Raw genomic sequence first — 25,727 nt, 5'->3', positions numbered from 1 at the left:
ATGCTGCTATACCTGATGTTTTTCCATGGGGTCTGGGGATACAAACTCAAGCTCTCATGCTTGTATGGAAATCACTTTATCTATTGACCCAACTTCCTGAACCTACTTTTTACAGAATAAAATACATGTTAGAAATATGAAGGAATTTAGCACATTTTTTGTTCACATCAGCAAACTATGTCATGCTCAATTTGATATTTGACACTAAGAAAATTGATGCCTCAATTGAAAATTTGAGCAGAAAGTGTGTGACTTTAACATTCCATCATACATTTATTAGAATTGCTGGCTTGTAAAGACAGAACCTGGGAAAGGAAGCACCAGTGTACTAGTATATGTGCTGTAGGATCACACCAGCCCTGAATTCCGTGTGGCAGTAGGAATGGTTGCAGAGCTTTGCTAAGGCGGGGCAATACAAAACCCCTTGTCATCAGTCATATTTAACCTGGATAAGGTGATCAGAATAATGAATATGAGAAACTTTCTGAGGGGCAAACTATAAGAGTGCCTGTGTTTCAGTGACTAGAGCCATGGCAACTTCGAATTCAGAGAACAGATATTCTTTCTGCATGCTTGTTACAAGCTGTAACAGTTTTTGTGCCTAGTCCTGCCAGGTCACCATCACTCACTCTACAGCATCGCATTTTGGCAAGCTCATACTCACTACTTTTTCTTCCTTAGTCATCTCAAGCAACTTTTAAAAATTTTTTTCAAAAGCTTTCAAAAACTTTTCAAAACTATTATTTCAGTAAATTTAGTTCTCTCCTGGTCTTTGTTTACATTATTAGAAGTTAGAACTTAGAAAGTCTATTGTTAAATGGGAAAAAAAAGTGTTTCTAGTATCAGTACTTTCTCTCCAAAATTAGATTTGGTGGCTGTAGATGTTCTGTTGAGGGCTGGGGTATAGCGCAGTGATAGACATTCTGTTGACAAAGTTAAGAGTGCTGTCATGTGCTCTGATGAGCGTGTGTTTAGAAAGAAAGAATACAAGTGTGTGAGGAGTCAAGAGATTAAAGCACAGAAGTGTCTACCTCAGTCCTTGTGCCCAGGCAGAAGCCCTTCATTATAATATTTGGATGACATGAGGATATAAATGAGTTTATGTACTTTTAACTCCACTGATTGTTCAAGTATTCAAATTACATTTTTTCTTAAATCTTGACAATAAAACTCAAATGTTTATTCAATATTTTTTGTAGAACTTCTGAAAGGATTGCAAAATGACTAGCCCTTCAAAGGGTTATTCTGAGTGGTACTGGTTGTTCACAGAGCATTGCACATCAATGCAATGTGGGAAAGGGAGGCAAACATGAAGAACCCCAAACTTCTACCAAGGAACTTCCTACCTGTCCCTGTGTCAAGGCAGATAAAAATAACAAAGGCAGAGAAAGGTTGTCTTCAGAACGTTGTGTCAGAAGCATAAGTAAACACATTTTCTTTCCATAATGTCAGAACATGTATTCAATATTGTTCTGCAACAGTGAATTCACAAGGTCCAGTAGTTTCATTGGCAGCAATGTGCCAAGTAGTCCTGATTCCCTTGATAGATGGACAAGGCAAATACAGGTTCTTTTATTCTAATCTTAAATACTAATATTCACATCACACCCAGTAAAAATCTCTCTCTCTTTCTATACCTACTTATCTATCTACCTCTATCTGTCTGATCTATCATCTATCTATCATCATCCTTCTATATACCTACCTATCTTTGTGAGTGTTCAAAATGACTGTAAAAGGGTGGAAGGGGCTGCCCCACATTTCATGAAGGATCAAAGAGTTCTGATTGAGAGGCAGAAGCAGAGAGCACATAGTCTCTATTTCTGTAAGAAAAAGGTCTGTGTGGACAGTCAGGTAATTAACCCTGATGGAGACCTGGTGTTGTTACTATCATACAGTCAAGCTTCTAGGTGACAAATTTGAACCCACCTTCAGGGTCCAATCGAGCTGCAAAAGTGAGGGGCAGGACCATGGAGGCTCTAAAGGCAAAGGGCTGGATTGAGTCCAAATGGACAGACGGGCAGGAGGACAGTCAGCTTCTGAGTTGGCATGTAAAAAAGGAAAGAAGGAGTAAAGCTGCAAGTTCTAGGACACTTTGGAGTTCTATGTGTGTTGGTCCCTTGGTGCACACAGTAAGTGGCCAGATGACAGGCCATGGAGGCCATTGCCTTTTCAGTGTTAGACATCCTCCTCTTTGTAGGTTATACATGGGGGTATTGCACCCTTTCCTTAGTTTAGAGTGCCTGATAAGTTCTTGGGCCTGGTTTTCCTGATCTGATTTTAATATGAGCAAGGGCATCTATAGTCTCAATTTGCTCTGATAAATTTATAGGGTGATAACCTTTCTACTTTTAGGAATAAGTTATTTATCAGTCTGAGTCTTGCCAGTGGTACCAGACAGATGGTGTTGTTCACATGTCCATCAAGATGCAAAGTCATCCTTCATGGGAATTTGCACTCAAATTGAATAAAATAGCACTTATAAATGGAGTTCCTCAGGGCAAAGCGCAGCCTGAAAAACTACCATTTTACACAATATAGAGTAACTTAAGGCAGGCTACAGTCTGATTAGCAAGGATCCTTGCCAACCATGTACTTTTCATCTGACAATGTAAGGACAAGGACTTTGCCTTTTCTTTTTCTTTTTTTTTTTTTGCGTGCGCCCCCTTGTGCATCTGGCTAACGTGGGACCTGGGGAACCGAGCCTCGAACCGGGGTCCTTAGGCTTCACAGGCAAGCGCTTAACCACTAAGCCATCTCTCCAGACCAACTTTGCTTTTTCTATTAGGCACAACCGGGATGGACTGCACAGCTCAGGAACTTCTGGAGTTTAACCACAGTCTGTCCTGGTCTTCACCCTGTGTTTCTCTGCCCTGCCTCCTCACATGCTGAGATCTCAGAGTGCCAACCTTTCTGATTAGGAACTGCTACTCTGTCCTAATATAGATCGATTCATATAAGTATCTTTTGTCTGGAATGTATGTGGGCAGGTATCTGGTATCTTGGCTACCTAGCTGCAAGATTAGTTAAAAGATCTGCTGTCTAGCTGTGATATTGATTCAATTTGTAGTTTGACCCAATTAGCTAGTTTAGAACCTAGTTTCACAGCCAGAAATTTCACACATACAAATCAACAGTTTTGAGAAAATGATGAAATAATGTCTAGTTTACCCCCAAAAGCTTTGTAATCTAGAAGCCAACTGACTGAGTAAATGTCACAGTCATTAAGTAATTATCCAAGCCCAGTGGCTGCCAGGGCTTTCTGCCAACAACCTTGCTTTCCCACTTGCTGTGATTTCTGTCTCACAAGTGTTCTCCTCAGTTTCTTCAAAACAAACAAACAAACAAATAAATAAAATACAACCTAGTTTTATTTTTCTGTTTAAATGTCCCCAGTTGGGTTTATACTAAAGTCTATGTTTCATACATCTTCAGCTTGGATACACTCCTATTTTCCCGGTTGCACTTGGAATAACATTAGGTTTTGACAGTTTTTATGTTAGTAATGGACTGCTCTAGTTTATGGAGTGCATGTAGTTCTCATCACAATGTGGTACATATGTAGAATATCATAATATGTGGCCATTGAGGAAGAATGTGGGGCCAAAGTTCTATTAGAGCTAGTCAGACAACACCCATGGTGGGCTTACCCTGTTTAACCTGTAATATTAATGATTATAATAAATCCAAAGAGTCCAAGTTTTACCTTACTGGGATTACCGCAAAATTTGACCTAAGTGGATTTATTGACAAACCATCCTAAATAGAAACATCAAAAAGTTTCTTCTAGCTGGACGTGGTGGCACACGCCTTTAATCCCAGCACTCGGGAGGCAGAGGTAGGAGGACTGCTATGAGTTCGAGGCTACCCTGAGATTACATAGTGAATTCCAGGTCAGCCTGGGGTAGAGCGAGACCCTACCTCAAAAAAAAAAAAAAAAGTTTCTTCTAGAAACAACTTCCAGGGTATCACCTGGTTGGAAGTAATCATTATGTTTCTCAAAAACAATGCTGTTTATTTTGTGTTCTACAAGTGTTTTGTATTTGTCATGTACATGTATATGGAACTCTTAAATGCTATGATTGTGATTATCAAACTAGGAGCCTAAATTGAAATTAAGATCAGGGCTGCAATACCCAACTGTTCATAAAGAAAAACAATTTTCATAATCTGCCAAAACTTATTAAAAATTCCTAAAATATTAAAAACTACAATTTAATAATTACATTCATAAATGTTATCATAAAATAACCATGGAAATGAACATGATTTCATCCAAGAAATATATTTATAATAGTCAGAATGACACTATATCCAGATTTCACAGACCTAGTGATTTGCTTTACAAGACTATATTATTTTCCATAATCTTCATATGCACTGAGGAAGTTTATACGAAAAAAAGGTTCATGTTAATTTTAAAACATTTTAAATGCTATTTGAAGTATATATTTCTTTTGAATAAATAGATGTATATACACACAGAAAAGAATTTTAAAATATACACTTAAAAATATCAGTGGTTACTATAATGTAGTTGATAAGTGATTATATTATTCCTTTTGTTTTCTTCTATAGACACATCCTTAATGTTCTATAGTAAATATGATCTATTTTAAAGATAATTATTTTCTCCAGGCTTGGTGGCACATGCCTTTAATCCCAGCACTCGGGAGGCAGAGGTAGGAGGATCGCTGTGAGTTCGAGGCCACCAAGAGACTATACAGTTAATTCTAAGTCAGCCAGAATCAGTGAGATCCTACCTTGAGAAACAAAAACAAACAAACAAAAAAGATAATTATTTTTAAGAGTTTGTTTCTAGGCTTCTTTTTAATTTTCAACTTTAGTGTTAGTAGTTGAGGTCTACATAACATCTAAGAATACTTAGTTATTCCTGCCAGTGACTTGACATAAGCTAAGTTGCTCAATTCAACTGTCTACTATTAAACAATATAGGATAAATACACATTCGCCAAGTGTAAGCTAAAGAGGAATCTTGCTGTGTCAGCAAATTTGTTAAGTATACTAAATGGCCGAACTAAACTAAGCACACCAGTTTGTCTTTGTAGACACAATAGTAGTAGGACATAGTAAAACATTCATTTGGCATCATATTTTGAAGAAGCAAATTAATTAATTTTCATTTTTTCCTTTGAGCTACTTTTGATTTTTGCCTACTTGTTATTCAGAGTTCAGTGAATTATGAAGCATTTATGTATGGCTTCCATGTGACTAGATAGAACATCTGAATTGTAGAAATTCCACTCAATTCAAATAGCCAAACCTGTGTTGAGTAACTGTTTACATGCCTAACCCTGTATGAAACTCAAGAGAGTTTTAGAATAACTCATAAAAGTAAATATCCTGGTAGAACTCAGTTTTGGGGTTGTTTTAAATGTTTGTTTTTTGAGGTAGGGTCTCACTCTAGCCCAGGCTGACCTGGAATTCGTTATGTAGTCTCAGGGTGGCCTTGAACTCATGGAGATCCTCCCACCTCTGCCTCCCAAGTGCTGGGATCAAAGGCATGCGTCACCATGCCTGGAACCTCAGTTTATTTTAAAAAATAATTTATCTATTTGCAAGCAGAGAAAGAGAGAGAAAGAAAAAAAGTGGGCACTCCAGGACCTCTTGCCACTGCAAATGAACGCTAGGTGCATGCACCACTGGAGTGCATCTGACTTTACTTGGGTACTGGGGAATTGAACCCTAGCTGCCAGACCTTGTAAGCAAGTGCCATTAGCAGCTAAGCAATCTCTCCAATCCAAACTTGTAACTTTGATAGAGACTGGAAATTTAATTAATATCTCTGATTATACATGCACACACATATACAGATGAATATACAGAAAGTAATGCAAGCAAAACTTATGAGCTAACAAAGGAAGCAATTAACAGAGCCAATAACCTAAACAGTAAGAGAAAATACTGCAAATTATCCATCTAACAAGAGAGTAATATACAAAATATGTAAGGCACTTAAAAACTGAACAATAAAATGTAAGGATATAGATAGTCAGTTCTCAAAAGACGAAATTTATGGAACAAATGCTCAACTCCATTAGCCATGATAGACATGCAAATCAAAATTGCAATTTGGGGGCTGGAGAGATGGCTTAGCAGTTAAAGTGTATGCCTGTGAAGCCTAAGGACCCAGGTTTGATTCTCCAGGTCCCATGTAAGCCAGATACACATAGTGGCACATGCATCTGGAGTTTGTTTGCAGTGGCTAGAGGCCCTGGCACACCCATTCTCTCTATATAATAAATAAATAAAAATATATCTTATATATATCTTAATATATATAAATTTAAAATTGGGGCTGGAAAGACTGCTTAGTGGTTAAGGCTCTCGCCAGTGGAGCATAAGGACCCACATTCAATTTCCCAGTATCCACATAAGCCAGATGCACAAGGTGACATGTGTTTAGAGTTTGTTTGCATTGGCTGGAGACCCTGGCATGCCATCTTCTCTCCCTATCTGCCTATTTCTCTCTCTAATAAATAAATAAATATAAATAAAAAAATTCAATTCAATATTCTTTCACCCCATTAATTAAAATAGCTATTATTAAGAAGATAAAGTACTATTAAGGATATTGGAAAAAGGAAAATGGTACACTCAGATTTGATCAGCACAGATTGAATACACATATTTAACTCTCTCTCTGTACCTCTGAGTATAATGCAGCATAGTCACTATATGGGGCACATGCCACTAATCCCAGCACTTGAGAGGCCAAGGTCAGAGGATTGCTGTGAATTCATGGCCAACCTGAGACTGCATAGTGAATTCCAGGACAGCCTGAAGTAGAGCAAGACCCTATTTCAAAAAAAAAATTAGCTGTTTAAAGTGATAGCTTAATTATCCTGATTTCACCAACACATACCTTATACATATATCAAATTATTTTTTAACCCCATAAATCTGTATAATTAAAGAATTGATAAAGAATCATAGACATATGGAAGAAGAACAGATTAATTTTAACAAAAAAGCATGAAATTTTCCTTAGAGGAAATAGAGTTTGGCTCAATTCAAAATTTTGTTAATCCCTTTTCAGTTAACACAGAAATAAAATTCAAACTTGATTCAACAAAACACAAGCAATAGACTTCTGTGATAAGGATGTCTTTGGCAAGATCAGTTCCAGGCGCTAACACAATATTATCAGATGTAGCTTTCCTCTCTATATCACCTTTTCACATTCAAGTTCCACACAAAGATGACTGTTGAAGACAAATCAGTAACATATTGGCCTTTGGTGTTTGGGATTCCATTGCAAAATATCAAAAACTCAGTGGTTTAAACAAAAAAAGTTATGTCTTATAGTTCTAAAAGTTGGAAAGTCTAAGCTAAGGTACCAGTAGATTGATGTCTGATGATGGACCTAGACACGTTTATTAGCATAACCCTATAAATGGAAAAAAGTAGAGTCTCTCCAACCTCTCTTTTATAAGGTTTTTAGTCTGATTCATGTGAGCTCCACCCCAATGACCTAATTCACTTACGAGTGCCCCATCCCTTAATACTCGCACCTTGTGGGTAGGATTTTGATACATGAATTGGAGAAGATGGGAATACAAACGTCTAGACTGCAAAACATATAATCAGAGTTTTCTATTTCCCAATTACCTTTTATTAAATGTCAGTTAGCATTCTCATTGGCTTTGTTGGGAATATAGTCATCCTAATGATTGGCCAACTAGACATACACTCATTGGTTAGCTAGGGGACATGCCTACCACTGTAAGGAGTGGGAAAGGGAACAAGGAATCCTGACTAAGAATTCCAGATCAGATAGAGATGAGGAGCTGTGCTCCTCCCTGCCAATCCTCTAAAAAATGTAAATGACAGAGAAATGGATAAAACTCAAACAATATTCTTCCCAGATTCCATTCCCGATATGATGTAAAGTTATATGAAGACAAAACAGTTTTTGAACAAATGAATGAGGCTGAGCTAGAATGTAAAAGTAGTGAAACCAATGAATGAATTGTGTAGAGTACAAAGTAACTCTATCAGTTATTATAGTCTTATAGTTTAAAGTTTAGACCAGATTTTATATATATGTATGTATATACATATGATTTTTAAATTTACTTTTCTGATTGAAAACAAAAATGTATATACTTATGATAAAACATGATATTTTGGCATATGCATACATTATGAAATGGCTAAATCCAGGAACTTGTTTGTGTGTGGTAAGAACATTAAAGTCTGCTCTCATCAACTTTTGAGTGTATATAATCTATCACTATGAACTGCAGTCACTGTGATGTACAGTAGATCTCCTGAACTGTTTCCTTTTGCCTAACAAAAATTTTGACTTTGATCAACATTTTTAACGGCCACACACCCTCCAATGTCTGGTATAATTTACTCTCTATTTATAATAGCCTGACATTTTCACACTCTCCATGTAAGTGAGATTATGCAGCATTTGCTTTCAGTGACTTGCTTATTTCACTTAATATAATGTTAAATTTCATCCATGCTGTCATAAAGAACAGGAACTCATGCTTTTAAAAGGCTAAATAGTATACATTCTATGAATATACCATTTTTATCCATTTGTTATGGTGAATAGTAATACAAAAAGACATTGTATAAATTTCTTTAGCATTCTAATCACAATTCCTTTGCTTGTAATCCCATAGTCTGGGGTCTTGTATTACATGGTAGTTTTATTTTTTTATGAACCTTCATACAGTTCTCCATAATGAGTATATTAATTTACATTTCTACCAACACAGTGCAGTTTCCTTATCTCTACATCCTTTCAGTACTTGCTATCTTTTACCCTCCTTTTTAAAAATGTGGGCATTTGATTTTTTTAAAAGTTTTATTTAGTTATTTACATGAGAGAGAAAGAGGCAGAGAGAGAGAGGGAGACAGAGAGAATGGGCATGCTAGGGCCTCCAGCCACTACAAAGGAACTCCAGACACATGCGCCTCCTTGTGCATCTGGCTTACATTGGTCCTGGGGAGTCGAACTGGGGTCCTTTCCTTTGGCTTTGCAGGCAAATGCCTTAACTGCTAAGCCATCTCTCCAGCCCTCTTTTATCCTTCTTGGTAGCTATTGTAAAAGGTGTGATATGATATGCCAGTGGGGTTGTACTTTGCATTTTTGTGGTGATTTGTTACCTTGAGCATTTCATGTATTTCTTGGTCATTATTGTGTTTTCTTTTGAGAAATGTCTACTCAGGTCCTAGGTCCACTTTAAAACAGGTGGGTTTCTTATTATTGAGTTGGGCTTCTTATAGATTTTGAACATCAGGCTCTTACCAGATATATGGCTTACAAATAGTCTCAAACCAGTTGTACCTTTAGTTTGATTATTTCCTTAACTATGCAGGAAGATTCCTATTTGATGTTATCTCAACTTGTATATTTTCCCTGCTGATGTCTTATTGTTAATATTGTATCTAAAAGGTCATTGCTCATACTAACACCATGGAGCTTTTCTATTTTAGTGAGCTTTTTTTTTTTCAGTAACTTCACAATTTTAGGTCTTTAATCCATTTTCAGTTGATTTTTATATAGTAATTAGTGCATTTTCTTAGAACTGTTTATAAAGAAATAGTTCTTTACCTGTTTCTGTGGCTTTGGCACCTATGTTGAAATCAATTGTCCATAAATATATAGATTATATTCTGCATTTTCTATTCTGTTTCATTGGTATGTGATTGTACATTTGTGTATTACTATACTAATTTGATTACTATAGATTGAAATCACTGAAAATTCTCAAATATTGATGAAAGAATTTTGAGGAGACATAGATAAGCAGAAATATAGCAAGTATTAGGGACTGAAAAAATAGTATTATTAAGATATACATACTACCCAAAGAACCTTATGAGCTTAATGCACTATCAAATTTTGAGGATACCTTTCTCTGGAATAAAAATTAGTACTAACTTTTGTATGGAACCACAAAAGACCATAGTAGCCCAAATGATCTCGAGCCAAAAGGACTAATGTGGAGACACTACCTGATATTAAGTTCTTTAACAATTATTTGAATGTAATGAGATTTTATAATTTGAAATATATTCCATGTGAATACCTTTGTAAGGCAACAAATTGAATTCTCACTGTAAATTCTGAGTTTTTATTTCTACATTTTTTATAGGTTTGAATTATTCCATGATGATTTGGCTTAAGATAGTGTTTATTTTAACTGTATTTTTTTCAGAAAATAATATTAAGCCATTTAAATTAGAATTCAATTTTAAGCTTTCAGAGCATTGCCTGTTGTGAATAAATGATTAATAAATGTATATGGATGGTTCCATGAATTTTTATCAGTAATCATAAAATCATCTATCACTTTTAAAAGCCGATTTGGAGCAGGTGTTTATTTGTTCTTTTGCACAGCCGTGCCTGGATGTGAATTCATTTTATGATTCACAGAATCCCCAAGGGCCCGAGGTGATGTGATGGAAACCAGGCCAATTGATGTTTTAATCCTTTCTGTCCTTCAGGAAGAAATGGAATTAAAACCTAACTTTCTGTTGTTCGGAATTTGTTGCATTGAGCTAAGATTACAGATACAGTGTCGAATTAGATCCTTGCTAAGTAGATTTGTAATCTAAATTAGATATACATGATAGTGACCTTGGCAAATGAGTTGCAAGTGACAACTTGGTGAACAACTCAGCAAGAACCCAAAGTCTGAATAAAGTACTCTATTGCTTTTTCCTAATGAGAGAGGAAGGCACAGATTGCAAGGTCAGTCGGTGGTTCTAGATCTGCTGTGAATATCTGTGTAGCTTAGCGCATAGCACCTTCCCTTACTTTGCATTCATTTTCCCACCTTTGAGCTGGTTCATACTTCAAAGAGTGGGCCATGTGTGAAATAAGATACCACAAATTCATAGAGTAGTTTACATAGCAAAAGAGAATAATAATATGGACACACTGTGAATCACATCTAATCATCATGTTATAAAGCAAGTAAACTAGGGAATAAACCTTTATGCTTTCCAGAGCTTCATTTCAAAATGATTTGAAGAAATAACCACCAACACATTTAATAAATGAGTCTATAAAAATTAGTTTATGTGAAGTTTTGGAAAACATGTCTTGCCTTAAGCAGAATTGCATTTTTGTGGATTTAATTAATATCCAACATAGGAGATAATGCTCTAGACTAAGTAGTGCATTAAGTCAGTGGTTTTGAGAAATTTATAAATTTATAAATTAACTACACAACACTTTATAAATATTTTTGTTTATTTTTTATTTATTTATTTGAGAGCGACAGACACAGGGAGAAAGACAGATAGAGGGAGAGAGAGAGAACGGGCACGCCAGGGCTTCCAGCCACTGCAAACGAACTCCAGAGGTGGGTGCCCCCTTGTGCATCTGGCTAACATGGGACCTGGGGAACTGAGCCTCCAACCGGGGTCCTTAGGCTTCATAGGCAAGCGCTTAACCGTTAAGCCATCTCTCCAGCCCTACACAACACTTTATTAAGTGATAGTTAATAGAATGAGCCATATAACTATTATGTGCTTTATATATATATTGTATAAAATACTAAATATACTTCATAATATAGAAATTGGAAGTCCTGAACATCCATAGATTTCAGGCAAAAGAGGCACATCTATTCTTATTTAGTGAATAACTTAGTGAAGGCATATTTATGGAGACAACTGAAGATACAAAAAACCAACAGTGGGCTGGAGAAATGGCTTAGCGGTTAAGCGCTTGCCTGTGAAGCCTAAGAACCCCGGTTCAAGGCTCGGTTCCCCAGGACCCACGTTAGCCAGATGCACAAGGGGGCGCACGCGTCTGGAGTTCGTTTGCAGAGGCTGGAAGCCCTGGCGCACCCATTCTCTCCCTCTCTCTCTCTCTCTCTCTCTCTCTCTCTCTCTCTCTCTCTCTCTCTCTCTGCCTCTTTCTCTCTCTGTCTGTTGCTTTCAAATAAATGAATAAATAAAAACAAACAAACAAACAAAAAAACCAACAGTGATCGTAACGTTCTCATTACTGTGGGAATATAGATAATTCCAGTGATTTACTTTTTCAGTTCTGGGGACAGAATCCAGGGCATCATGCATACTAGTCAAGCATTCTACCACTGAGCTAAATCCCTAATTCCAATAAATTCAGATTACATGAAAATAGTAAAAACAAAACAAAACAAAAAAAAACTGTCCTGTTCTATATTGAAATAAAATCATTGCATACAATTATGCAGATATGATTATAAATGAGTCTGGGGGTTAGCTTGTGGACAGGGGTGATGATAAGAAAGTGATGAATTTTCAAGAATGACTGACAGAAATATATACAAATGGTATGGCTATACTCTTCAGGAAGTAACAGGCACTGTACTCACATTTAAAAAGGGTTAAGGGCTGGAGGGATGGCTTAGTGGTTAAGGCACTTGTCTGCAAAGCCAAAGGACCCGTGTTACCCGGATGAACAAGGGGGCGCATGCGTCTGGAGTTCGTTTTCAGTGGCTGGAGGCCCTGGTGTACCCATTCTCTCTCTCTCCCTCCCTTTCTCTCTGTGAAATAAATAAATAAATAAAAATATAAAAAGCATTAAATATTTAGCCATGCTTCCAACGTCAATGACAGAATATCCTTAGTAAAGTAATATCTGTATCCATTGTGGAGAACAGATGGTGCAATGTCCAAAGGAATCCGATGGAAAGGAGAACAGCTTTGTCCTTCCCTCTGATAAACCCGGCACAGCTAGCAGTGATGTTGAAAGCATGGGAAAGAAGCGTAAGTCGTTGCTTCCATCTGAAGAATCCCTTCAGTTCTACGTCTTAGGTCTTTCATTTGCACTGGTGCTCTGTCCTTCACTGGACTCCCACGGTCATTCTTGTCCCTAATTTTGCTGACCTCTGTCAGCAGTTCTGCTTGTTACCTGTGAAACTCTTCCATGACACGATTATTGATGGTCTGGCTACCCATCCGTGACTTCACCCCAGCAAACATGAGCAAATGGCACCATTCTCTGTTCCCCACTGTGCACTAGCCCCAGTAGTGTGTGCATGCCCCGAATAAACATTACTTGATTGTGAAAGAAGATTCGACTTAAGGGATGATTTCTGAACAAGACAAATCCAAGCACATACTCACCACATGCAGACTGATGCATATGGTGGCCAAACCTCTACTCCTCCCTCCCTGTCTGTGACAGCTTCTATTTTCCAGTATAACTCTCAGCCCCTAGAAGGTGTTCAGGAAATATTTGATGAATGATTAAATGAAATTTACATACATACATATATACACACATACATAGTGATGACACTTATCCAAAGAATGATTGTAAGGATGTGCCTGAAACAATAAAATATCATAAATCCTTAATTAATGTATATTTGTTACATACTTAAATTCATATTTATTTCAATGAAAAAGAGCAAGAAGCAACCCAGAAAATTTATTTTTCCTCACTTTTAGAGTATCTGTGGTTTAAAAGTGCTTTGAAATAAGTCATTTTTAAAGGATAAAGTCTGTGAATGCAGTAAACTATTCTGAATTTATACAAACTAGTACATACTTTCATAGAAGGCAGTTAATAGAAATAAGACCAAGGTCGAAATCTCCCATTCTGGGTTTTATTGAGATGTGCTGTGGTACACTTGATTTAAAACATTAAAATAAAAAGACAGAGTACCCAGCAGTAAAGAAAAATGAAGTTATGAAATTTGCAGAAAAATGGATGGACCTGGAAAGGATTATACTAAGTGAGGTAACCCAGGCCCAGAAAGCCAAGCGCCACATGTTCTCTCTCATATGTGGATCCTAGCTACAGATGACTGGGCTTCTGCGTGAGAATGAAAATACTTAGTAGCAGAGGCCAGTAAGTTAAAAAGGAGACATAAAGGGAAGAGAAAGGAAGGGAGGAGGGTACTTAATAGGTTGATATTGTATATATGTAATTACAATGATTGTAATGGGGAGGTAATATGATGGAGAATGGAATTTCAAATGGGAAAGTGTGGGGGTGGGGAGGGAGGGAATTGCCATGGGATATATTTTATAATCATGGAAAATGTTAATAAAAATTAAAAAAAAAAAAGACAGAGTACCATATACCACCCCAAATTCCTAGATGCAAAACTGTTCATCTACTCTAGAAATCCTAAATACTGTTTTCAGCGACAGTGGTGGGTGCCAGCATGGGCCGACGGATGCAATGCTGCTGGCCAGGAGGAAACTGTACACCGCGCTTCCCTCCCCATCTGCCTGCGCTCAGTGTCTCTGCCTCTTCAGATTGACAGGCTGGACATGGAGAGCTTGTTTAGCAACATTGAGTCGGTGCATCAAATATCAGCCAAGCTGCTGTCCTTGTTGGAAGAGGCTACGACCGATGTGGAACCGGCCATGCAAGTAATCGGTATGTTTATTCTCTTCTCAAGTTCTCTGATACAACAGGAAATAATATTTTAATAACCCCTGGTACTCTGGTTTTATGTCTCTGACTCACAGAGCTTCCCAAGAGATATATAAATGTTAAACCCATTTTCGGGCTCATTGTAATTACACAAACTCTGTATTTATCTTGGATGGGTTTATTTCCACTTGCTGAAGTCCCTCAGTAGCACTAAGCACACCATTTGCTTTTTAATGTCCTATCTTTCAACTTCCTTGCCTTCCAGATGTTCCTTCATTTTGTTTTATGGCCAGCACTTACTTGATCCTTTAAGAATTAAACATGTTTTAATAGCTTTACTGATTTTGTTCATAATACTTTTCTGATCTTATGGCTATGGTTTTTAAATAGTAAATTTTATAGGAAAGGTTTACGTGATTTTAAAGAACTTGCACAACATCTATATTTTCAATGGCTTTCCATCTTATTCTCAAATTGTCTTACATATATTTATATTTTTACTGACAAGATTTTTTATACTTTTTATTTTTATTTATTTGCAAGCAGGGAGAGAGAGAAGAGAGACACACTGAAAGAGAATGGGTGCACCAGGGCCTGTGGCCGCTGCAAATGAACTCCAGATGCATGCATGTGCCCCTTGTGCATCTGACTTACGTGGGCCCTGGGGTATTGAACCTGGGTCCTTTGGCTTCACAGACAAATGCCTTAACTGATAAGCCATTCCTCCAGCCCTACTGACAAGATTTTTTTAAGTGATTGTGGAGAATATCATAAGAAAAATGTTCAGCCAACTTTTTGTACTCTTCTCCTTGGAGTTCCAAAGAACTCTGAGGCTTCATAAGCAGTGACATGTAACCTAAAATTCATTTCAAAAATCATCACTTTGCTACTTCACACATAATGTAACACATATACAGATATATCTATATCTTATAAAAATATTAAAACAATTGAGGCTATTACAGTAATGGTAAAAATCCTTTTCATATACTCCTCCAAAGCCACTATTTTTCCCACAAGTGATCATGAATATTAATTTGATGTGGGTGCTCCCTGTGAGACACACCTAAGTGGACACAAACACTTTACATCTGTACTGAACATTTCTTCTGTTCTGTGGAAGTGTTAGTTGTGAAAATGATACATTATTCTTATTTAGTAATTATGGAGCTCAAAGTTTAGTAAGCAAAGCTGATCTTAAGGAAAATAATGATTGGGCTATTTGTTTTGCTTTTATGTATTGCCCCACACAGAAGTATTTCTCCCACAATCAGGTTTAAATTCAGCTGCTCCTTGTGGTCAAGCATCCCCAGTAAATTACAAAAGTATTTTTTTCTTTTTAGAGAAGGATTTTACATATTGTTATCTTAGTACAAACCCATCACTCACTTGTTTGTGCATTTATTTATTTATTGATGTGTGGCATGTGTGCATGTATGTAAGTATGTGTGTGGGCACATATGTGCATGTGCATGGAAAGACCAGAGAACAGCCTCAGGGTGTCCTTAGGAATGCTGTCCACCTGTTCTTGAGACAAAGTCTGTCATCAGCCTTGTGTTCACCAATTAATGCAGACTGACTTGATGGTAAGCCCCGAATATCTGCCTATCTCTGCCTTCTGAGCACTGGGGTTACAGGTGTGCACCGCCTTGTCCTAGATCTTTACCTGGGTAAAGGGGTTTGCATTCAGGTCCTCGTCTATAGCCTCTACAGCCATACCCACCCCGAACATGCCCAAGCTCATCTGAACTCAGACCCTCAAGCTTGCAAGCAAGCACTTTACTGAGCCATCTCTTCAGCCCCCAGCCATTCATTTATAAATTCACTCAATGCGTAACTATGAAGTAGCAGCATGCTCAGAGTATCAGCATGCTATGTGGCACTGAAAGATGAAAGCCATCCTCTGTCCTTCAAAAACTTACAGTAATACAGCTCCTTGAAGTGAAGATGTATGTCCAATACACCTTCAGAGTACTTTCTACACTATCACAGAACTACTGATGACTACATTTTGAATAGGGAAATCAAGGAGGGATTCATAAAAGATATTACTTGGACTTAAGAGCATAGGTAAGATTTCAGAAAATAGGTCTGGGTGGAGCAAAAGATTATAAATGGTATGTTCTTTCTTTCTAGGGTGAACAGAAAATGCCAAGTATTTTTAGGAAAGAGTGAGCAATCAACTTGCACAGATGGGTTCATGTAAGAGAAATGCCTCTGGAGATGTAACATAGGGTAGGGCTGTGCTGTGGTTTGCATGTAACATGTCCCTCTTAGGCTCATGTGTACTTGGTTCCCAGCTGGGGACAGTTTAGGGATGCTGTGGAATCTTTGACAGGCAGAGCCTTGCTGGAGGAAGTAGGTCACTGGGGGTGGGCCTTGGGTTTTATAGCTCAGCTCCACTTCCTGTTTTTCTTTTCTGCTGACTCAAGACAGAAATGTGATGAGCCTGTCTGCCGCGTTTTCCCCACTTTAAAAATTTCCTTCCAAACTGTGAGCCAAAAATAAGTCATTTCCTACTTTATGTTGCTTCCAGTCAAGTATTTGTTCACAGCAAGAAAGTAGCTAATACAGACTATATTGAAAGAGATTTGGAATTTATGGGTAATGAGGGGCCATTAAAAGATTTTTCAGCAATGGTGTGACTTGACAAAAAAAGTTTTTGGAGAAGGAAAAATACAAGTACGAGGAGAGTGGATAAAAGGAAAGACTGAGTCTGGACCAGGAAACAGTTTGCTATACATGATACAGGCATGTGGTAACAAGCACATGAGCTAAAATAGACAGTGAGAATAGAAAATGGCTCATTTCAAAAGAAATGTGGCAGAAAGCTTGCATGAGATTTAGGAAATAATTTATTCAAGTGTTGAAGCCAAAGACAATTCTGGATTCAAGGTGACCATGTATACTGTTTGCCCAGAACACACTGGTTTGAGCCTACTTAAGCATTCAGTCCAGTTTAGCATGTGCCTGGACTTTCCTTTTAAACAAGTGCCCTTGCCAATCATTGCATTACAAGAGGTTTCATAAGTCTCTATGGTACTTCACTCTATGATGTAGTCACCTTCATAGTAAGCTATGGGGGGCATGTGTAGTTAATGGGACTCTCCGTGGCCCCTGAGATATTGAAACATAGCCCTTTCTCCTTTCCTAGCATTTCCAGTTTCAAGGAAACTTATATCTTCCTTTGGGGTTCAGGGCATAGGCAGGTCATATAATGACACATGAAGACAAGCTGCTAGAAACACTCCTTGCTGTGCTGGTGGTATCAGGATGTGCTCTTGACGCTACAAACCCTGCCAGCATCACTGGGTGTCATTGCTGGTTGGGTGTGCTGCTGGGCACTTGCCATGAGCTGTGAGATGTATGAGGCCACCAGTACGCCAGTCAGTGGAGTCTGTGGGATATGCAGGGACTTACAGATTAGATGTAAATGAAATGGGTGTGGGAGTCAGGGACTGCGAAGCTTCATTGCAGAGCACCTGAATGTGCTTGCGGCAGCAGTCTGGTTATTTAGCAAATGCTATATAAGTACAGCTCTTGTTATTGTTTGGTCATACTTATCTTATTTTTGCAATAAACCACATCAGAAACAAAGATTTAATGTATTTATATAACTTAAATATTGATTTTCTGTTTCTCAAGATGATAAATATATAACATACAAAAAAACCACGCACAGGATTGTTGACCATAAAACAACCAGGAGACAGAAATGTGCTGAGGAAGCAGCAATATCTTTTGCTGTTGTTTATTTGTTTTCTAGGGAGGATCACACTGGAGCGCAAGCTATCCTGGAATTCACTCTGTAGCCCCAGGCTAGCCTTGAACTCACAGGTGCTGGGATTAAAGGCGTGTGCCACCTTCCCCTCTCTCCCCTCCACCTCGCCAGCTTTTGGAAACAGCAATATCTATGTAATAAGCATTAGTCATTGTTTAAAAAATATTGTTTGAAGTGACTATACACACAGCTGCTTAAGGTGCATTTACATATCTCTCCATGCTGTAGGAATGCTCACCTAGCTCACATTGTGCACAATTAATTTCACTCAGTTTTATTTATTTATTTATGGTTTATGAGGTAGGGTCTCACTCTAGCCCAGGCTGACCTGGAATTCACTATGTAGTCTCAGGGTGGCCTCAAACTCAAGGCAATTCTCCTACCTCTGCTTCCTGAGTGCTCAGATTAAAGGTGTGCACCACCATGCCTGGCTCACTTGATTTTATTTCTAAAGTTTATTGAATTGTCAAGAAAAACAAATCGTTGGCTACTAATGTACTGACTCATTTGTAGAAGTTTTGCAAAGTTATGTGATAATTTGATAACAGGTGTCAGCAGATTAAGCACAGAATATCAGGTAATACTAATAATGATTTAAATATTTTAGTTAAATTTACAGGGTCCAGGAATAGCTTTGGAAATCTTATTGTTAAAAAATAAATTGTTGAATCTTATTGCAAATACTACCATCATTAAATTATTGTGATTTAAAAATTAAATAATATGTGAATACAAATGATAATATAAATGCAAATATTGGTAGAGCACAGTACCCCAGTCAAAATAATCTATGGAGATATATATATATATATGTGTGTGTGTATATATATATATATATATATATATATATATATATATATATATGTGTGTGTGTGTATATATATATATATATATATATATATATATATATATATGATCGCTGGAGAGATGGTTTAGCAGTTAAGCGCTTGCCTGTGAAGCCTAAGTTCAAGGCTCAATTCCCCAGGATCCATGTTAGCCAGATGCACAAGGGGGAGCATGCACCTGGAGTTCCTTTGCAGTGGCTGGAGGCCCTGGAGTGCCCATTCTCTCTCTCTCTCTCCATCCCTCTTTCTCTCTCTGTCTTTCACTCTCAAATAAATAAATAAAAATAAACAAAAAAATTTAAATAAATAAAATTCTTAGTTTTAGTTATAAGATTAAAAAATCTATGGAGTGGAAGTATGTTTGAAACTGATTTCAGTATAGATGCAATGAATATGATACTTTATTAACATAAACATTAATTAAAATTTACACCAACATACATAAAAATATCAAGAGTGACATAATATTTGACAATAAAGTTGTTAGTAAAATACTAAAATCTTATGCATGACAAACACATTCTTTGTTGCTAGACATTAATCACAATTTTGAACTCTGTCTTTTTTTTTTTTTTTTTGGCTTTTTGAGGAAAGGTTTCACTCTCGTCCAGTCTATGTAGTCTCAGATTGGCTTTGAACTCATGGTGATCCTCTTACCTCTGCCTCCCAAGGGCTGGGATTACAAATGTGCCCCACCACACCAGCTATTAATCACAATTTTGAAATATTGGATTCTTTGTTGTATCACTTTATAAATCAGCCAAAGTATCCTATAATGGCATTGGCTAGTATTGTAAATAAGGTCTAGGAATTGTATTGAATCTTATTCCAAATTGTTTGAAGATTTTTACTTAAGATATTTAACAAAAAGATTTAACCTCAGATTTTTAAAATGGCAAGTTCTGATTACAAAAAAACAAAAGTATAAACAAGAGAACATGGAAAATTTGTCCCTACCACAGTAAGACTAGTTTTGTATAGAAGATTTTGTTTTGAAGTTCTGTAAGTGTAATTTTGCATATTTAACTTTGAAAGGTTTGCAGTTCAGTTTCCATGTATTTAACTATTTCATTTCTGTGACATGGCCTCACTCTGTAGTCAAGACTTTCATCAAACTCACTGTGTAGCCCAGGCTGGTCTTGAACTCATGATAATCCTCTTGCATCACTTTTTCTGAGTATTGAGATTAAATGAGCCACCATACCTAGATTAAAAAATCTTTTTAGTATGAAAAATTGCTATTCTAGGGTTTTCAATATCTACATTTCAAAATATGTGAAGAAAAAGTCATACATAGGCATAATTTGATGATGTTTTTCATTTCCAAAAGGAACCCATCTTTACTAGTCATTTTACTTGTTGCTGTGACCAAATAGCTGACAAGAGGCAGCTTAAGGAAGGCAAGGCTTTACTTCAGCTTCCTGTTTGACAGGCTGCTGTCATTGTGCTGGGGAAGGCATGGCAGTGGGAAGGGGAGGCCAAGCGCTCCTACTGATTTCAGTTAGAGAGTGAATAGGAAGTGGGGCCACGCTATGTAACAGAAAGGCTTTATGCCAGTGCTCCACTTCCTCCAGCAAGGCTCTACCTTCTGAAAGTTCTACCGTCTTCCCAAACAAGCACTGCCAGCTGGGACCAAGTATTCAAACACAAGCCAATGGGAATATTTTACATTCAACCCACAACATCCTGCCCCTGGCCTCCATAGGCTTATGGCCACCTCATGATGCAACATGCATTTAGTTCAACCTCAAAAGTCTCTATAGGGACTGGAGAGATGGCTCAGAGGTCTAGGCACTTGTCTGCAAAGCCTAAAGCCTCTGGTGCAATGTCCCAGTAGGTAAAGCTAGATGCACAAAGTGGCACATGCATCGTGTATCAGTTGCTAGAGGCCCTGGCATGCCTATTCTCTCTCTCTCTCTCTCTCTCTCTCTCTCTCTCTCATTTTCTCTCTCAGTCTGTCTCTCTGTGCTCGCAAATAAATGAAAAAATACATTTAAAAAAATTCCTATAGTCCTTAACAGTCCCAACACTGTACAAATTCCAAAGTCTATCTGAGACTCAAGGAGATCAACTGGGATACCCCTGCAAAATAAAAAAAAAAAATTACATAGTTTTTCTAATATATAATGGCACAACATAAACATCCCCACTCCAAATGTGAGTAATGGAAGCATGTTGTGGAAAACTTAGACAAAGCAACACTGAAACCCAGCAGGGCAAACATCAAATCCTACAGCTCCATGTCCAGTGTCTGGGGCTTGTGATGAAATCTTCTGGGCCCCAAAGGGCATAGGTAGCCCCACCTCTCCAATGCTGCCTGTAGCATACATAGTCTCTCTCTTGGGCTAGCTCTACTCTGAGTGAATAGCTTTTCTTGGCAGACATCCTGTGGTTCTTGCATCTCTATGTAGTGGCGTCTCCGCTGCAATTTAGGCTTAACCTTCACAACTTCACAGGAGGATGTCTCAATGTGTCCTTGCAGGAAATCCAACCCTGTCATACTTCACCCAGCTTCTGCAGCTCTCTCCAACCATGGAATGAGACACTGCTACCCCTTTGGTCTTGTATCTTTCATGCCAATTTTGTCAGTTTTTGCTGCCACCTCATAATGCAGTCTTGGACCCTAGTGTGTGTGCCTTAGTTGCTGGATCTGTGAAATCACTTGAAATCAGTCCTTAAGCGTGGAGCTCAATATGCAGCATTCTCCCTTCAGACTTTCTGGCTTTCTCCTTTCAAAAAATGTTTCATTATTCTTATTATTATTATTTGGTTTTTCAAAGTAGGGTCTCACTCTAGCACAGGCTGACCTGGAATTCACTCTGTAGTCTCAGGGGTCCTCGAACTCATGGTGATCCTCCTACCTCTGCCTCCCGAGTGCTGGTATTAAAGGTATGTGCCACCATGCCCAGCTGTTAGAACTTTTAGTAGGCAGGATTTGGCCCTCAGAGTATTTTTCCTATTGCCCCAGTGAAGAGAAAGATTTCTGTTTAATGGAGTCAATCTCTCCAACAATTGTATTGCATTGTCAGCAATAGTCTTATCTAGAACTTTAATAAAACTTTTCTCTCTAAAGTTCTCTTTTTTCATCTGGTGTTTTTTAAAATTTATTTTTGTTGTTGTTGTTTGCTTTTTGTGGTAGGATCCTACTCTAGGCCAGACCTACCTGGAATTCACTCTGTAGTTGCAGGCTGACCTCAAACTTACAATGACCCTCCTACCTCTGATTTCCAAGTTCTGGGATAAAAGGCATATGCCACTATGTTCAAATCTATTTGTCATCTTCGTGATCTCTTTCACTATAGATCTGAAGAAAAGTAGTGAATAGTAACCATGCCACCGCTTGAATGCTATACTATCTTAAAATTTTCTCTGCCATACAAATTAATCCATTACTTTTATAATCAAATTCAACCTCAGTCAATTTTAAGATAAGGGTAACATGCAGCAAGATTATTTGCCACAATATCACATGAACTGTAGGAACTCTAACCTCGTTCCTGTTTTCCTTGAAAATTTCATGGGTCTCTACTGTTAGTGTTGCTTACAGTATTCTGGACTTTTGAACTCTCATCAGAATAACTTCTTAAACTCTGCTTACAGCATTCCAGGACTTCTTTAACCCAAGGTTCCAAACTCCTTCATATTCCTCCCACAAACCATTTCCAAAAACCTATGAATCATATGGTCAGGTTTCTCACAGCAACAGCCTCACTTCCAAGTTCCAAATTTCTGTATTAGTTACTTCACTCATTGCTGTGGCCACCACCTCACAAGAACACCTTTGAGGAAGGAAGGAGTATATTTTGGCTTACAGTTCAAAAGGATGCTTTCCATCACTATGGAGAAGGCATGGCAGCAGCAATAGGAGGCTGACTGTTCACATTGCATTCACAATTGACCTGTGAATTTGTAGATAGCAAATGAAAAGTAAGGTCAGGCTATAAAACTTCAAGGCTTGCCCCCAGCTAGGTACTTCTTATAAATCTTTACTTCCTAAAGTTTCCACAACAGTACCACCAGCTGGGGACCAAGTGTTCTAACACATAAGTTTATGGAGAATATTTTACATTTAACCATAAAGGAATTGGAATGTAAGTAAAAAGAAGATAACTTTGAAAATAATTCAGCTCAATATTTACACAGTTTAATATTAAAGATATAGCACTGGAATTTTAATATCTTTATTTGTCATAATTTTCTGTGCTTATTACATGTTATAGAACATATTAGACATATTCAGAAGAGTACAAGTGTTGGATACTTAATAAAGAAATTGATCTTTCTTTTTTCCAAAAAATGTATTATTGATATTTAATATATTTATATGGAAGAAGCAGAGTGAATGTCATTTCAAAACTATCTGTATTGTTTCTATAGTGTTTTAATTAGTATGAAATTATTCTGAAATTTAAAATTAAAAACAAACTATTATTTAGAAATAAAACACAATTGAAGATGTTTATAATTTAAAATTTACTAGCCCTAAATTATTACCTGAAAGATGACAGAAATATTTTGAAAAAAAATTTTAAGAAAGAGTTCTATTTTTAAAAGCATCAGTTATAGTTTTATTTCTATACCTTCACCTTTCATTTCTGAGCTGGTCTTATGAAAAGCTTTGACTAATAAAAATGAGGTAAGTTGATCTTACCAAGCTGTGTTACAACTTCTGCTCTATGCTCATAAATAGAGAGACCAAATCTACCTAGTCATTCCCAGCAAGAGAGCCAGGACCTTGGGTATGTGAGCGCAATCCTCCTCAACCAACTGGCCAGATCCGTGCTGACCCAGCTGACTGTAAGCATCAGCAAACCCATCAGCCTCTTGGAGACAAGCCATGCTAGCTACACCTTTCCAAGTGGCAACCCATAGGAACCTGAATGAACAGTTGCTCTTTGTCTATAAGTTTTAGGGTGATTTATTCTACAGTAATAGCTAAGATAGAGTCACAATGGAAACTTATTTATCTCATCTTATATGATGAGAAAAGCTTGATTTGGACTATGCTTCTGAACCTTAAGGATTTAGAAAGGTGGGTTTATATACAAAAGGCAGTATAAATGAGAGCTGGGGTTAAGGCTTCAAGTCAGAAGAGTATGGGATGTCTTATAAAGACCAGCAGAAGTACATAGTGGTAGGAGACAAGTGTATCTATTCATGGTAACACCATCGGTGCACAGTTCACTTTCAATTTCCATCTTTAAATCTTCCATCAAACCATTAGATTTCTTAAGAAGAACTTAATTTTGGTGATAGTTCCAAAATCTGTGTTAACATAAAATGCAAAACACAGATGTCCCATTTCTGTATTTGTGATAATAAGAATTTGTGATTTAGCTCTAGTGCTAAAGGGGAAAATTTCCTGGTATCTAGATAAATGAGTAGGAGAATTTTACTCAACAAACCTCAGGGTTTGGCTGAGGTTCAAGCTTATAAACAGATACATTTACTAGCAGAGCTGAGATCTTTGGGGAATTATCAGGAATTTCATGCCAAATAGAAAGTGGATTAAAAATTCTGACTTTATACATAGTGTCATTAGGAAGTGTGCCTTAAACCTTCAGAGGTAAGTGTAAGAATTAGAGCTCTTGTTTCCACTCTAATTGAACATCATTCGATAAAAATGTATGAAAATAATGAGCAAGGACAAATCAAATGAAGTAATTTATACTTTAAGAACATATGTGTTTTAAAATCAGGTGGAATTGGGTCTTGTTTCTTCCTATTGTTATATTCTAGGCAAGTTACAAAACCTCAATGAATTCTTCTAATCTGGAAATTTGGAGGCAATAATATCTGCCTCATATTTTTTTAATTCTTTATTTTATATTATTTAAGAGAGAGAGAATGAATATGACTGGGCAGGCTAGGACCTCCAGGCACTGCAAATTAATTTTCAAGCCCGCAATATGGATTTTATGAGGTGTCAATAAAACCAGGTATAGGGCTGGAGAGATAAGTTAGTGGCTAAGACACTTGCCTGTAAAGCCATAGGACCTAGGTTTGATTCCCCAATACCCATGTAAAACCAGATGCACAAGGTGGCACATGTGTCTGAGGTTTGTTTGCAATGGCTAGAGTCCCTGGTGTGTCCATTCTCTCTACTCCTCTCCCTGCCTCTTTCTTTGTATCTTTCTTTCAAATAAGAACCAAGGAATAAAGAATAATAAACCAGTGCCTATTTTTAATAAATACCTAATACATTGTATTAGTAAATTGCTATTATCTTGAACATGCTAAGTTTATTTCATAATAAATTTATCTATTCATACAGCTTGGTTTCTTATGTCTGAAACAATTGGGAAAAATGTAAGCTTTTTCAGAAGTCTTAGTTGTGTTTTACAAGCAAATAAGATTTGTAATTTCTATATACTTTCCAGCGTCAATAAGTCTTGATAATTCATACACCTAGTAAGACTTTTTTTTTTTAGGAAAGGACATGTAGATTATCAAATGTCCTTTTTACTTTTGGCAGAGTGAACAATAGTTTCAGAAGCTGGCCTCTGGACGATGGCCCTTAAAGAACCATTCCTCTTAGTAGTTCCATAGTAACATAGTCTAGACTCATATGAACTCTGACTCACCAACTAATACAACACAATGCAAATGGCACTTTAGCAACAAGCGAGCCTAAGCCCAAACAAAGCGTAACAATTTGTGCTTTTGTGATTTGGGGAAGCTGCCATTTAAAGACTCCAGCTACCTTATGTTAAGATGATATGGAGAG

The 25,727-nt window shown here is 37.3% G+C and overlaps 1 protein-coding gene across 1 annotated transcript in view; it reads left to right on the top strand.

The window, feature by feature from the left end:
- The window catches only part of Arhgef38 (Rho guanine nucleotide exchange factor 38), a 138,001-nt gene that overhangs the window by 51,543 nt on the left and 60,731 nt on the right, over positions 1-25,727 (top strand). The window contains exon 3 of the mRNA XM_045144431.1: positions 14,254-14,377. Coding sequence (XP_045000366.1) covers positions 14,254-14,377 — 124 coding nt within the window. The remainder of the gene's footprint in view (positions 1-14,253; positions 14,378-25,727) is intronic.

Source organism: Jaculus jaculus, chromosome 2 (assembly GCF_020740685.1).
Source record: "Jaculus jaculus isolate mJacJac1 chromosome 2, mJacJac1.mat.Y.cur, whole genome shotgun sequence".
Lineage (NCBI taxonomy): Eukaryota > Metazoa > Chordata > Mammalia > Rodentia > Dipodidae > Jaculus > Jaculus jaculus.
This window is presented reverse-complemented; position numbering and strand designations above follow the sequence as displayed.